The sequence below is a fragment of the Mastigoproctus giganteus genome, chromosome 3 (genome assembly GCF_048544385.1).
Source record: "Mastigoproctus giganteus isolate SK-2022 chromosome 3, ASM4854438v1, whole genome shotgun sequence".
Taxonomy (NCBI): domain Eukaryota; kingdom Metazoa; phylum Arthropoda; class Arachnida; order Uropygi; family Thelyphonidae; genus Mastigoproctus; species Mastigoproctus giganteus.
This window is the reverse complement of record NC_143577.1, coordinates 27,239,428-27,254,618: the sequence shown is the minus strand read 5'-3', so window position 1 is coordinate 27,254,618 and position 15,191 is coordinate 27,239,428. Positions and strand designations below refer to the sequence as shown.

General features: G+C 37.4%; 1 protein-coding gene across 1 annotated transcript in view; it reads right to left on the bottom strand.

Moving 5' to 3' along the window:
- Positions 1-15,191, bottom strand: part of LOC150087822 (uncharacterized) — a 316,716-nt gene that overhangs the window by 139,719 nt on the left and 161,806 nt on the right. Inside the window, exon 18 of the mRNA XM_090369929.1 lies at positions 8,874-9,026. Coding sequence (XP_090226055.1) covers positions 8,874-9,026 — 153 coding nt within the window. The remainder of the gene's footprint in view (positions 1-8,873; positions 9,027-15,191) is intronic.

The window sequence follows — 15,191 nt, the reverse complement described above, 5'->3', positions numbered from 1 at the left end:
GTAAAGTTGAGAACTACCTGTATACAGGTAGCCCTCAATTTACGCCGGGATTAGGTTCTGGGCAACAAAAATTTCACTTACCCTTTTCAATACTGGTACATTTAAAGCAAAGAAAAACTTTTTTAATTAAAAAAGTGTTTTATTTTTAACCTCCATAAATATAATAAGTACGTACAGTACATGTAAATAAAAAAATAAATTAATACACGTACATACATAAAACATTTTTGCAGCGGCATAATGCCAAAGTTTTAGTTGGCTCTTGACGGTCCTGGTTGAGGATCTGCAGTTGACGGCCCTGATTGAAAAGAGTGCCTTTTTTTGAAGAAAGGATCAAGTGTTAATTGTCTGGATTTCTTCCTCCTTTCTTTAAGAATTTCAAAATATGGGCTCAGGGTTGATTATGACACTCCTTTTAACTGTGTCACTCCTCTCCTATTCATGATCAATGTCACAGAGCTCATTAGTAAGGGACTCTACACTTGCAAGGATCTGCTGTAGATCACTGGTTTTCATAATTTTTAGAGGAGAGTCTTCTTTTGTCCCTTCCTCCTGCTGTTGGCTAAGTTTTGCAGCTAGCTCTTCAAGGTCTTCATCTGAAAGAGTCTCTGCATGACTCTTCAAGAGCTTAGTTACATCTTCAACTGTAACTTCTTCTAACCCTGCCTCTTGTGCCAGCCTGCTGATGTCTTCTATAACATTCTGTTGTGGCTTGAATCCTCCGAAGTCATGCATGAGATCTGGGAGAAGTTTATGCCACACTCCATTTAGACAATTGACAGTCACTTCTTGCCAGGCTGTGTTAATGTAATTGATGCCCTTTAAGACATCAAACAACTGCCAATATTCTCTGATGGTAATGTTGGACACATCCAAAGCTCTCACCATTTCTGTAAATGTTTGCTGCAGGTAATAAGCTTTAAAGGCAGCTATTACTTCCTGGTCCATGGGTTGCAAAACTGATGTTGTATTAGGGGGCATGTAGAAAACATTAACTTTAAAAGGAATTCTGACTTCACCCAGATTTGTAGGATGTCCAGGAGAATTGTCCAAAAGAAGGGCAAAAACAGTTGTGTACCAGTCCAAGAAGACATCCTGTGTCACCCAAGCCTTCTTGTTTGACTTCCAGTACACAGGCAACATGGCTTTGTTTAAACCTTTCATAACACGTGGTGTTTCTGAATGGTACACCAACTGTTTTTGCTTAAAATTGGCTTCAATTTTAAATTGCCTGACACATTTGCTCCCAACAAAAGTGTCAGCCTGTCTTTTGATGCTTTAAATCCAGGAGCTGACTTTTCTTCATGGGCAAGATGGCAACTTTTTCCAATAAAGGCCCATTTCATCAACATTGAAGATGAGATCTGAAAGATAATCACCCTCCTGTACTATGGCTTGAAACTCTGCAGGGAATGCAGTAGCCACCTTAACATCTGCACTTGCTGCCTCGCCAGTAATTTTCACACTTCTGCATTTGGTTCTTGCTTTAAATCTCATGAACCATCCCTTGCTAGCCAAAAATATTTCATTGCACTGACCTTCTTTCTTCTTTAAGTCTTCAAAAATTGACTTAGCCTTTTCAGTTATTACAGCTTGGGTCAAGAGAATGTTTTTTTGGTTCAAATCATCGACCCAAAGTGTCAGCAATTGCTCCATTTTTTTCGAAAACTTATTTCTGCTGTAACTAACTTGTGTAGCACTTACCCTTGTAGCACTTGGAATCAATTGTTTTGTTTTATCAGCATTCTTCATAATTGTAGTAACAGTCGATGGAGGCATATTCATAGCCCTACACACATTGGGGTGCTTTTCACCAGCTTCCATCCTTCGAATAACCTCCATCTTATTTTCCAATGTGATAGATTGACGTGCCTTTTTCACGCTTTCATTTTCACTAAAATTCATTGAACTTCTTTTACTAGACATGGCATCTCTTTATTCTAATTAAATTAAAAACTTAATAACACGACTGGCAAAATCTGCACACTACTATCACTACTATTAATGATTATGTATTTAACTTATTAATAGCACAATTAGTAATAAATTTCCAACACATGTACATGGCGTAAACAACCAACTGAATGCTTTACCTCCTGCTTCAACGAGTGGCGCTACTCTGAGGGCAGGAAGTTTTCTCATCTCTGATATGGACACGCTAACTGCTGATTAGTTAAATTTTTCTTGATCACGTGAACAGTGCATGATACATAGTACAATACAATGCCCATAAATTTTGTCTGACGATTTTAAACTTTCAATTCATAAAAAAAAATTTCAAAAATAAATAAAAATAAAAATGGCCTTGTGGTTAGTGACCAGTGCTATTGCAAATTGGACCACTGCAAAACGAGGGCTACCTATATATATACACACACATACATATAAAATTTTTCATTACTTCATTAATTCCACTTTTCTCCAGTAGGTCAGAGCAAAATATACCTTGTTATTAAATTAAAATAGGAAAAAGGTTCTTTCGTACAAAATAATTTATTATAATCAACCATATACAGGTAGTTCTCGAATTTACGAGTTAATTCGTTTCTAGCGCGTGCTCGTAAAGCGGGAATTTATTTCCCATAGACATAAGATTAAAAATAGGGGTTACATTCTCAACAATGAAATTAGTTAGCTAATTAGTGTTTAAACAATGATTGATTTATTGAAAGAAATGAAAATGTAGCCTGTAAAATCAAACAAATTATAATAATAGAGAAATTATTTACAACTTACGAATGTTAAAGAATGTTTATTCTTCATCATCGACTAAATGCACACTCGTTGATCACTCTTTATTGGCTCAGCACTCGTTGGTTTCTTGCACAAGGAGTCGTCTTCTTCAGAAATGTTTCAAGAGGCGTTTGTTTCCAAGATAATCTTCTCTTTTAATTATAAATTTCACGATTGCATGCATAAGCATTTTTTAACGGCACACACAAATTGCAACTAACACAATTCGTGTGGAGTAACAAGTTTACGAAGCTTAAAAAAAAAGAATGAAGAGAAGATTCTGAAAATTTGTTTTTTATACAATTGAAGATTTCAGTAAAGGGGAAACACATGTCACAATAATAACGTAAAAAACCACACAATTCCAGCTATCGGTATTTTCGCAAATGCAAGAAGATCGAGTTTACTAACCGTTTATAATTGCTTGCAGTAACAGAAAAAGCCCAATAAAACGGAATGTGCAAATTGTTTTTATTGTTTTATGGTCGTGACCTCCAGAAACGTGCTTTAGAAAAATATCGCAAAGGCGTTTAAAATTGATTCTTATAACGGAACATGTGATAAACAAACCCAAACCCACCAGGGGGACGATTGTGTCCGGCTGTTTGTATGATGTGCTCCGTAAACTTTTCTCGATTTGTGTGTTTTTTAATTAAAGTATTAAGTTCCTATTAGTGCTACCACATAAAGATAGGCCCTTGGATTGCCAGATGCAAATGCTTTATTATTTGAGCAGAAAACAGATAAGTATTAAATGATTTTCTGCATGTTCATTCTGCTTCTCTATACAAGCGCTTTCAGCCATTATCTTGTAGTTCAACTTATGTGTCCAACAGACACTTGACCTTGACCCGGCATTAGAGTGTCGCATAGCCGCTCTGCTCTCCCCTCCCTACTCAGACCCATGCTACCTGTGGATTTCACTGCAGGACAACTAAGGCAACCGGCTGGTCACAGTGCCAATTGCTTGCAAAACCACAACTGGTGGCGATATTAAATTGTCTAGTAACACTACAGTACAGTCAGTCCTCGTATTACACGTGTTTACACTACACAAATTCGATCATACATGATTTATAAATAGGGGAACAATGTCGCATATAACGTGAAAGTAATTCGCTTATGCATGATTCGCCTTTAAACTTCTATAAAGATGCAACAAAGTATACCGATCAGCTCTCCATGACATAGACGAGACTGATCGAAGCATATTCAAATGCTTTATACAAAAAGTTCTCAAATAAGTGATGTGTGCTTGGAAATTTAGTTTGCGGTCTAACAGTAGTCCAAGAAATTTAATGGTATTAACAAGTGGGTTTGGAGTATTGTTTATTTGTAGTTCAGGTTCGGGATGGAGAACTCGTTTCTTGCAAAATGTGAGTGACAGTGCATTTCTTTTCTGATAGTCGGTAGCCATTCCGTGAAGTCCAGGATTCTATTTTAGTTATGGCAAGTTAGAGTTGCCATTCGATGGTATTCATACTTTGAGACTGACAGGAAATGGTAAAGTCATCTGCATACATATAAGTTTGAACGTTTTTGGGATATCTCGTGTCATGCTGTTAACTCGGACTGAAAACAGTGTTGGACTAAGTATTGATCCCTGCGGGACTCCCTCTTCCTAAATGTGAGATGTAGAGAGTACATTTTTATATTGGACCTGAAACGAACACAATCGCAGGAAATTTTGAATTATTTCCGGCAAATGGCCCCTAAGCCCCAGATGGTAAAGGCCCATAATAATACTATGATGCCATGTAGTATCGAATGCCTTTTCAAGATCTAAATTGACCATGACTAGATGTTTCATGACAAAGGCAATGAGGATATGAGACTAGGCTTTAATGAGCACATCGAGGGTTGATCTATTTTTTCGAAAGCCATACTGATGATCTGGAAGAAGATTCTCTGACTCCTGGATATAAGTGAGCCTAGTATGAACCATTCTTTCGAAAATTTTTCCCATGCAGCTTGTAAGAGATATTGGCCTGTAATTTTCAACACAGGAAGGATTTTTTTCCTGGTTTTGGTAAGGTAATAATGAATGAATGGCACCATGAAGAAGGATAGGCATTTTCAGAGAAGATACAATTATAAAAAATTAATAGGATTCTCAAGTCTTCCCCAAGTAAATGCTTTAGCATAATGTAATGAACTCCATCTAGACCTGCAGTGCTATTGGAAGATCTGTTTAATGATTCTTGAAGTTCTATGAATGTAAACAGTTGGTTGTACGGGAATGAGCGGCATGTGAAGAAGTTGATTTTATACTGTTCTGCACCCACTTTGATGTTCTGAAAGGTGGATGCATAGGTGGCAGAAGCTGAGATTTTTGCATTTACAACTTCTTCAGGAGTAGAAATGTCTTTCCCTTTCCAATGAAGTATCGGAGAGGGCAGCCGAGAAAATTTGCCATTTAATGCCTGTATTCTTTTCCAGATGACCCGTGTATCCATGTCTTTGGTAATGGTTGAGGCAAAAGCAATCCATGGATCACGTTTTGCTTTCTGCCTAACTTGTCTAGCTTTTGCTTTCAGTCTTTTAAAAGCAATTAGGTTACTAATGGTGGGATACTTGCGGAAATTATTCCAAGCACGGTTTTTTTCCTGTTTGGCAATTAAACAATCTGTATTCCACCAGTGATTTCTGTGTTTTCGATATGGCGTGGATTTTGGAATGGCGGCCTTAGCTGCAGTCAGAATCTGATTGGTTATGTAAGTATTTACAATATAAATTGACTGTTTTTCAACATAAAGCCTGTCTAGAGATATTTGGGTGGAATAGCCATCCCAATTAGCCTTTTTAAACTTCCAAGTGGATCATTGATCAGGATTTGGAGTTACCCCTGTTTGTAATGTGCAAATAATAGGAAAATGATCGCTATTAAAGGGATCGGTTAACACTGATCATATCATGAATGGAAAAAATGGAGGGTGAACAGATTGATAAGTCAATTTCAGAAGTAGATCCTATAGGTAGAAGTAGATCCTGTAGGTAGGTGGATATAGGCGGGAGAACCAGAGTTTAGTAAAGTTAGATCATTATTGTTCAAAAATTCTTCAATCAATTTGCCCCTTGTGTCCATTGTAGTGGATCCCCACAATGGATGGTGACCATTAAAATCACCTAAAAGACAAATTGGCATTGGGAGTTGTTTAATGAGGAAATGTTATTGCTGGTGGAATATAAATGGAAACAAGGGTAACTGAAACACCAACTGCAATACGAACTGCCACAGCTTCTAGAGTGGTTTGTAATTGGATGTGCTTGGACGGTGTGTTAGAATTAATAAGAATGGCTACACTTCCACGGGCAGGAGACTCAGAAATCCTATCTTGTCTGTAGATAACATAATTTGAAAATTTTGGTGAAACATGCGGTGACAAGAAAGTTTCCTGTAGGCATACACCTATGGGGTTGAACTGAGCAAGTAAATCCTTTAGGTCATCAGAATGACTGACTAGTCCTCTGCAATTCCATTGTATGGTGTTGTGCCTCATTTTGGTTTAACTGAGGATGATTCTTCTGACTGCTTTTTGTATGGGGAGCATTTTTTGCATTCTTTTTTTTTTGAGAAGGTGGGGTGTCCAGTATCCATAGTGTCATTCGCATGAAGTTCTAGTATGGGTTCTTCATAATCTGAGGGTACATCTACTTCCATATTGTTTGTGGTTTTCTTGCTGTCTTTAGGTTTCAATTTTTCATTATCATGCGACACCGCTAGAGTGCTAATTGGAACGTTGGTTGCTTCACTGGTTTTAGTTTGGCGTGTGTCCTTTCCAGAGTTTGATAGTGTTGTTTTAACCCAGTTAGCTAGAGATGTGTTAGAGGATACTAATACATCTGTTTGAGCTGCTCTTGAATGGGTGCTTCGAGTGTGAGATGCATAAGAACGACTGGGCATAGTCAATATAACTTGTCTGCGTGCCTCAGGATATGTCACTTTATGTTCTATTTTATATTTTTGAATTTTCTTGCCTGTTTTCCACATTTCACAAGATTTAGAAAAGGCTAGGTGATTTCCTTTGCAGTTGGGGCAAACAGGAGTTGAGGCTGAACAGTCTTGCTTGTGCATGCTCCTTGGAACCACAAATAGGACAAATGGCATCACCTCTATATGCCTGCTGGGAATGTCCATATTTCTGGCACTTAAACAACGAATGGGAATATAAGGCCGAATTCGGCAGTTTAAATAGCCAGCTTTTACTGATAATGGCAAATCTGGGGTACTGAAAGTTAAAACGATGGATCTAGTTGGGACGAGATTTCCATCTTTTTTAGCCATTATGCATTTCGCACCGATTGCTTTTTGATTACTCAGTTCTTGAACTAATTCCTCTTCAGATACTGTAAGTAGGTCCCATTCGGTTATGATGCCTTTCGAGGAACTTAAGGTGTTGTGTTGTGTTGAGTAATAGATATTGGCAGCCCACCGAATGTTGTTGTTCTGAGCAGCCACTCGGAATGTTTGGAGTTGGCTGTTTCAATAAGGAGGTCTCCAGATTGCAATCGTTTTACCATTTTTGGTGTTCCAGCAATGGATTCCAAATATCTCTGTATTACAAATGGTGACAATTTGCCCACAGGCTGCGTGGAGAGAGAATGTACTACAAGAAAATTTGGCATGTCGTTGCAACACGCTTCCCTCCGAAGCCTTTTCGGTTGATTACAGTCATTATCAGTGGATGTGTCTAGTCTGGAGCTTGAAGGCCCTAGAGGTGGATACTCATTTGAATCAATGGTTACTCCTTTTAGCCCTGGAGGAAAACTTTTCCCCAGGTTACCGGCCCTGCCACGGGGAGGCAGGAACAGTGCTGCTTGGAAACCAAGCAGTTGAAGTGTTAGTTGATTAGTACAACTAGAAATACAGGAAAATAAAGAAAGGTGTGTTTCCTTCCTGTGTTCTAACTTGTGGTTTTCAAGTATAGAACTGGTTTTAAAGAGAAACTGTTGATAGAAATGTAGGAACTTAAAAAGAAATAACTTCAATCTCTTATCAAAAGCACTCTATAAATCGCAAGAATATTGCTTGGCCTAAAAATACGCTTGGCACTCAGGGCCTTCCTTGGTGGATACACAGTGAGGAAAACTCAGCAAAGGAGTCTTGTTCCACTAGGACAATGTGCCTGCTCACAAATCTGTCACTGCCATGGCTGCACTGCATGAGTGCAGCTCTGAAATCTTGAACCATCCTCAATATTCACTATTGAATACCTGGCTAGTATCCATCTTCTCACCAATGGTGACATCACTGCTGCAGTGGATTCATTCCTGGAAGCCCAAGTGAAAACTTTCTTCAGAGCTGGAATCCATACATTGTAGCATCCGTGACAAATGTGTGTTGACTCCAAAAGGGTCTATGCCAAATAGTTGGGCGCCTCCGTAGCCAGGTGGGAAGGAGCAGCAGTGCTCCTTCCCACACGTAGCACACGCTTCTTGATTAGACTGGGATTCAAGCCCGTCACCACCAAATACAGAGGATGCGGAAAGGTCAGGGAATAACCACCGCACATCCCGGAGCAATATGGCCTTAGTTGCTAATGCTCCTAAAAACCAAATAACAAACAAACAGCCAAATAGTAGCATTATCAGACTCCTCAAATAAATTCTTCATACTCTGGCAACAAACTTTTCATATTTCTATATAATATAATGTAAAGGTATGTGTTATAAACAAATAAAAGTTTATTCTATTTTAAATAGCATTTTGCATGTATGCTCCAACTTTTTGCTTCATATTTCAAGACCAACATAGCAGTTTTAGTCTATGGTCTTTATACTTATTACCATAAAAAATATTTTGTTACTATTAATATGATTATTCATTATACAACTGTGAATATGGCATTTTTTTTTTTTTTTATTTATATAAAACAAAGTTTAGAATGTGATGCTCAGAACATTTTCCCCAAGTAAGAGATATGCTATAATAGCAATATTGCCTTACGACTACATTAAAACATTGTCAAATCTTTCTACTAGTTGGTTATCTGTGCACTTTACTAATAGCAGAGCATGCAGTATTAGATTTTAAAAATCTGACAAGAATAAAATTCTAATGCTATCAGATTTATGTAGTTCACTTTCAAGATATTTTTAAATGATATATGCATTATTTAAATGAATATAGAAATATTTACCTTTCAGTTTTTGTCCAAAGATTAGTTGTAATTTATGAAGAAGATAGCTAGTTGCTTTCTGAAGTCGCTCAAGGTCATGTCTAAGTTGTTTCATTTGACTGCTCAACTCAAGTATGACACTCTTCTCTCTTTTTAAGATTTCATTTTGCAAAGCTAAAATAAACAGATTTTTTACCTTCGGTACTCTAATAATAAATAAAGAAAAATATAATAAACACAATTATTCAAATTATCTACACATTTTATTAATAAAATGTTAAACTGTTGTTGAAAACTGACAGAGGAAAGTAAAATACAATAAAACTTATACAAGAAAGGATTAAGAAAAAGAGTAATATATTTTGTATATTTCTATCTTCATTTTAAAATGACAATTTACCTTTTGGAGGAATGTATGTGAATATATAAAAAATATCTGGAGTTCATTATTACTAAATACTCAAATTATTTTTACAATAAATTATCCCCTTCAAAAATGAGAAAATCATAAGGAATCTTTTAAGCAATAATGGTGGGTTAAATCATTGGCCGGCTTGATGAAGTATAGTCTTGAAATAATATGGGTTGGTATCTAGTGCCTTTTAACAAGATCCACTAATAAGATTTAAATTGATTTTGACTATCTTTTGAATGTAATCTCAAAGCTGGAGGGAAGTTGTAAACACACACACACACACACACACACACACACACACACACACACACACACACACACACACACACACACACACACACACACACACACACACACACACAAGTAGCAATATATAACAGGTAATACGGAAAATAACCAAAGTTATAGTATGTCTAATGCTCCAAAACGCACAGGGCAGCAGTAGGGGAAGCAAAAGGATATAAATAATGTGTGGCTTGTAGAATAAATAAAGTGTCTGTGAAAATGGAAATGAAAAGTTCACAAGGTGCCAGAACTAAGAGAACTTTAAGGGATAGTAGAAAGTGTAAGTGAAGTAGTGGTTAAACAGGTAAAAGAATTTGAAAAACCTAGTGAAAAAATGAACTGGGACCAAGGAAATAAATAAATAACACTATATTCAGATATGGGAGGGCAATTTTAGCAAGAGTTCGAATCAGGGGATGGCAAATATGCATAATCTGAATATAGTAGATGAAAATATGATACATAGCCAGGAAATTCATCAGGGGACTACTCCTGACCATGTATCAAGCACTGTGTTTCCAAACTTGTCTGTAATATTGGAAAAAGGAGGGCAAATATGCAGCCTTTTATCGTAATACTAGTAGACAAGGTAGTCTCTATGCAGTGTAAAAAATGTAAATTAAAATAAATACAAATTTACAAAAGTGTAATGTGGAATATAATACAAATATATGTGAAGTGTATGAAAAAGTATAGACAAGCAAATGGTATACAGAATGGTAAATTCTAAGGGAGGGGAAGGAGAGAAAGATGTTCAAAAGAAGGCAAAAATAGCAATAGGATTTAGGATAGATGGAGCGTTTGTATCACCCTTGTATTGCACTAATAGTTTTACGAACGGGAAAAAAAATAGAAAAAGACAGCATAAAGAAAAAAAATGTAGAAAAAGTCATTAAAAATACTGAACTTACTGGATGTGTAAAGCCCAACCTTAAAGAAAGGGTTGTGATATAAGCAAGCGTTAGTAAAAAATGGGTGCTGTTAATACTATAGGCTTGTAGAGAAGGGAAATTGAAACCAAAACTAAAAGTTACTAGAGTCATTAAGTAGAGCGGAGGAGTAACGTACTCAGCCAGGAAGCGAAAGGGAGAAACAATGACAAGTCACTGTGTGTTTATATATTTAGGTTTAGAGAAACAGATAGGGATGACCTCTATCGTTGAAAAAAATTTTGGGAAAGATGGCCTAAAAACATGAAAAGTCAGACAGAAGGCCGCGGACATACCAAAATGTGTGAAGGAACATGCGAAACAGAAAATAGAAACAAGAATGATTCCAAATAATTTCGAAATTATTCTTGTTCTAATTTCTGTTTCAACCTTAAAGAAAGGGTTCTTTCTTTAAGGTTGGGCCTTACACACCCAGTAAGTTCAGTATTTTTAATGACTTTTTCTACACTTTTTTTCTTTATACTGTCTTTTTCTATTTTTTTTCCCATTTGTAAAACTATTAGCGCAATACGAGGGCAATACGGATGCTCCATCTATCCTAAATCCTATTGCTATTTTCACCTTCTTTTGAACATCTTTTGTACTCTTCCCCTCCCTTAGAATTTACCATTCCCTATACCATTTGCTTGTCTATACTTTTTCATACACTTCACATACATTTGTATTATATTCCACATTACACTTTTGTATTTATTTTAATTTACATTTTTTACACTGCGTAGAGACTACCTTGTCTACTAGTATTACGATAAAAGGCTGCATATTTCCCCCCTTTTTCTAATACTACAGACTAGTTTGGAAACGCAATGCTTGATACATGATCAGGAGTAGTCCCTTGATGAATTTCCTGGCTATGAATCATATTTTAATGTACTATATTCAGATTATGCATATTTTCCATCCCCGGGTAAAATTCCTTCTGTTCCGGGTAAAATAATGGAGTCACTGGTTAAAGATGCATTGCAGGATCATCTAGACAAGACTGCAGCAATAATTCAGACACAGCATGGGTTTGTTAAGGGAAAGTTTTGTCTGACAAATCTGATAGGATATTATGCATGGTTACAAAGGAACTGGATGCAAAAAATAATTTTGATATCATATATTTGGATTTCAGGAAAGCTTTTGACACTGTTGCGCATGGTAGACTTTTGTACAAATTGGAGCAGAATAGTATTAAGGGTAAGTTGCTACAATGGATAAAAGGATGGTTGAGTGGAAGAGAACACAGGGTGGTAATTAATGGGTGCTGCTCTTCGTGGACTAATGTTATTAGTGGAGTCCCACAGGGTTCGGTGTTGGGTCCTCTGTTGTTTTGTATATTTATCAATTATATTGATGAAGGTATATCAGGCTTAGCGTTGAAGTTTGCAGATGATACAAAGGTTGGCGGGGTTGTTAATGATAGTAATGGCAGTGTGCTGCTGCAACAGGAACTAGATAATTTGGGCAGATAGGCTAAGAAGTGGCAACTGAAGTTTAACCTTGACAAATGCAAAGTAGTGCATATGGGTAGAAGTAACTCCAGAGAAACATACCAACTGTGTGATACTACACTTAAGGTGGTAGAAAATGAAAAAGACCTGGGAGTAATTGTGCTGTCAGATATGAAGTTTTCTGAGCAATGCAGACAGGCTGCCAGGGCAGGTCATGGGGTTTTGTCAATGAAATATAGGAATTTTTCTAGCAGGGAAAAGGAGGTGATTGTCCCTCTGTATGAGGCAATGTGCCTCCTACAAAGGGACAATCAATGTATGTGTCAGGCCACGCCTTGAGTACTGTGTAGTCTGGAGGCCTCATTTTAGGAAGGATATAGATTTGCTTGAGCGTATACAGAGAAGGGCAACAAGATTGGTGAGGGGAATGAAGGGATCCTCTTACCAAGAGAGGCTTAAGTTCTGCAAATTGCAGTGGCTGGAGACTAGGCACCTGCATGGTGATCTGATTGAGGTGTATAAGGCCTTGAATGGGTTGAGCACACTGAATTCTGATGGGATCCTTCCACTTGTTCAGATTACAAACCTAAGGGGGCATAAATTCAAATTAAGAAAAGACAGATGTAGAATAGATGTGCGGAAATTTGCTTTTAGCCAGCGGGTGGTTAATTGCTGGAACAAACTTCCATCTGTTGTTGTGGAAGTTGATTGGTTGAATAAATTTAAGGAGGAACTGGACAGGCATTTGGAGGGAATGGTGTGATTTTTTTTTTTTTTTTTTTTTTTTGCATGCTGCATAAGCTCATACACTGTCTTTCTTGCATCACATGCCACTACTACTACTACTCTGTGGTTATTGCTACCCACATGCAGTATTTTGCTTTATCAATGTTAAACTTCAGTTTCCACCTCTCAATCCATCTGCCCAACTTTTCTAGATCCTGTTGCAGCAGTTTACAGTCATCAACAACCCTGCGAACCTTTGTATTAAATGCAAACTTGGACAGTAAGTCAGATATGCCTTCATCAATATCACTGATAAATATAAAAACAACACGACAGCGAACCCTGGGGGACACACTAATTAACATTAGTCCATGAAGATCAGTGTCCACTGATTACCACTCTCTGTCTTCTCCCACTCAACCATCCCTTTACTGATAGGAGTAACTTGTCCTTAATGCCATACTGCTCCAATTTGTATAACAGTTTATTTATGGGCAACAGTATCAAAAGCTTTCCTAAAATCCAAGTATATGATATCAAAATTATTTTTTGCATCCAGTTCCTTTGTGAGCACACCACAGTATCCAATCAAATTGGCCAGGCAAGGTTTCTCCTTAACAAACCCATGCTGTGTCTGAACTATAACTGCAGTCTTGTCTAGATGATCCTGTATTGCTTCTTTAACCACTGAATCCATTATTTTCCCTGGAACAGAAGTTATAAACTAATAGGTCTGGAACTACTCGTATCACCCTTTGATGCTCTTCTGTGAGCCAGATATACATTTGCACTCTCCCTGTAGGGCTCTCCCCTGAATTCAAGGATGCTCTCATAATTATGGCTAAGGGTTGGCTTACTTCCTTTACTGCCTCCCTTAATATAACTGAAGAACTTAGATCCCATCCACCCTAGGTGCCTTTCTTATGTTTATGTTCAACAAATTTCTTCTCCGCTTTGCTCTCAGTTATTATAAAATCATTTAGCTTCCTGTTAGAGTTTTATAAGCTTCTGGCCTCCACTTCCCTACAGAATTCCTCATGTCTGAATGTAGATGTGCAAAATATTCGTTCAGTTTGTCAGCTACCTGAGCAGGATCATCAACAGTTGAGTCATCAATATCAAGTGGACTGATCTGACTCAACTCTGTCCTTCATAAGTAAAGAATCTTATCCGTTTTTCTTTGTATTCTTTGCCTAACCTCCTTTGTGACTTGATTATATCTACCACAGGCTTCTGTGTCACCTGATAATTTATATACACCCCATTCATTTTTCTTCTCTACCACATGTCTCATTAGGTATGAAAAGCCTAGTAGCTTCCAAGATTAATTCCTTGAATGCTTCCCATTTAGAATTTGCTGTTGGTAACATCATTAGTTTGTCTCATTGTACAGAATTTAAAACTGACTGAGACCACCATAGTCACCTTTACAAAAGCAAAAACCCTCCCTTTACCCCTGATGGTAGTTACACCTTTGAGTAAATCCCACATTAGTACACTGTGATCACTGCCACCTAGTGATTCCTTTATCTGCAAATTCTTAATACACGAATGATCACTGCTGATAACCAGATCAAGAGTATTACTCTCTCTGGTTGCCTCTCGAACATGCTGCTGCAGAAAACAATCATCCAATAAATCCACAAAAGTCTGACTAGTGTGTGAGGGACCAACCCACATGTTCCAGTCAATATCTGTAAAGTTAAAATATCCGATTATAAGACATTCTGATTTACTGGCCCACTCTATTTTTCTGTACAGTTGTTTGTTGTACTCATCAGAGCCATTAGGCTTATAACACACTCTTACTTTCATTTTTGCTTTCCCAGCACTATGTCACACTAAACTGACTCAACACTGCACTGGCCACTCATATCAACTGGATGCACTGCCTTAGATTTCATGTGTTTCCTAACTCACAGTATAACCCATCCTCTCTTCCTATCCTGTCTGTCCTTTCTGTACACATTGTACTCGCCAAATTCCAATTCTGCATTCCTTATATCTGTGTACCACCATGTCTCTGATATTCTAACAGTATAAGTCTTTGACGTTTTGCCAGCGCTTCAAATTCATCAAATTTATTTACTATGCTCCTAAAATTGGTGTATGTGCAAGTATACATGCACTTGTTCTTAGTCTTAGTTACCTAAACACAACCCGCATATTTACTTGTTCCATGATAACTCTCAGTAATTCTTGAAATAAATGCTTTCAAAGGCTGCTCATTCCAATAGAAGCAGAGCAAGAATCACTTTCAGTTCTGCCTGCTGCTATCGTTAATCTATTAGTCTGTGTTTCCCCCTCCCAAAGCTATGAGTTTTTCGACCCACCTAACAATGTCTCAATAGTATCAGCAAATATTTTTGCACCCTTTCTACTTAAGTGTATCCCATTCCTGTAGAAGCAGTTTTCTCCTGTTAACAAGCACAGACCATACTGAAAAAAATTTTACCCAATGAGCCTTGCACAATCTCCCCAGGTCCAAATTAATTGACAAAGCTCCCATCATATGCTCCCTCCTACT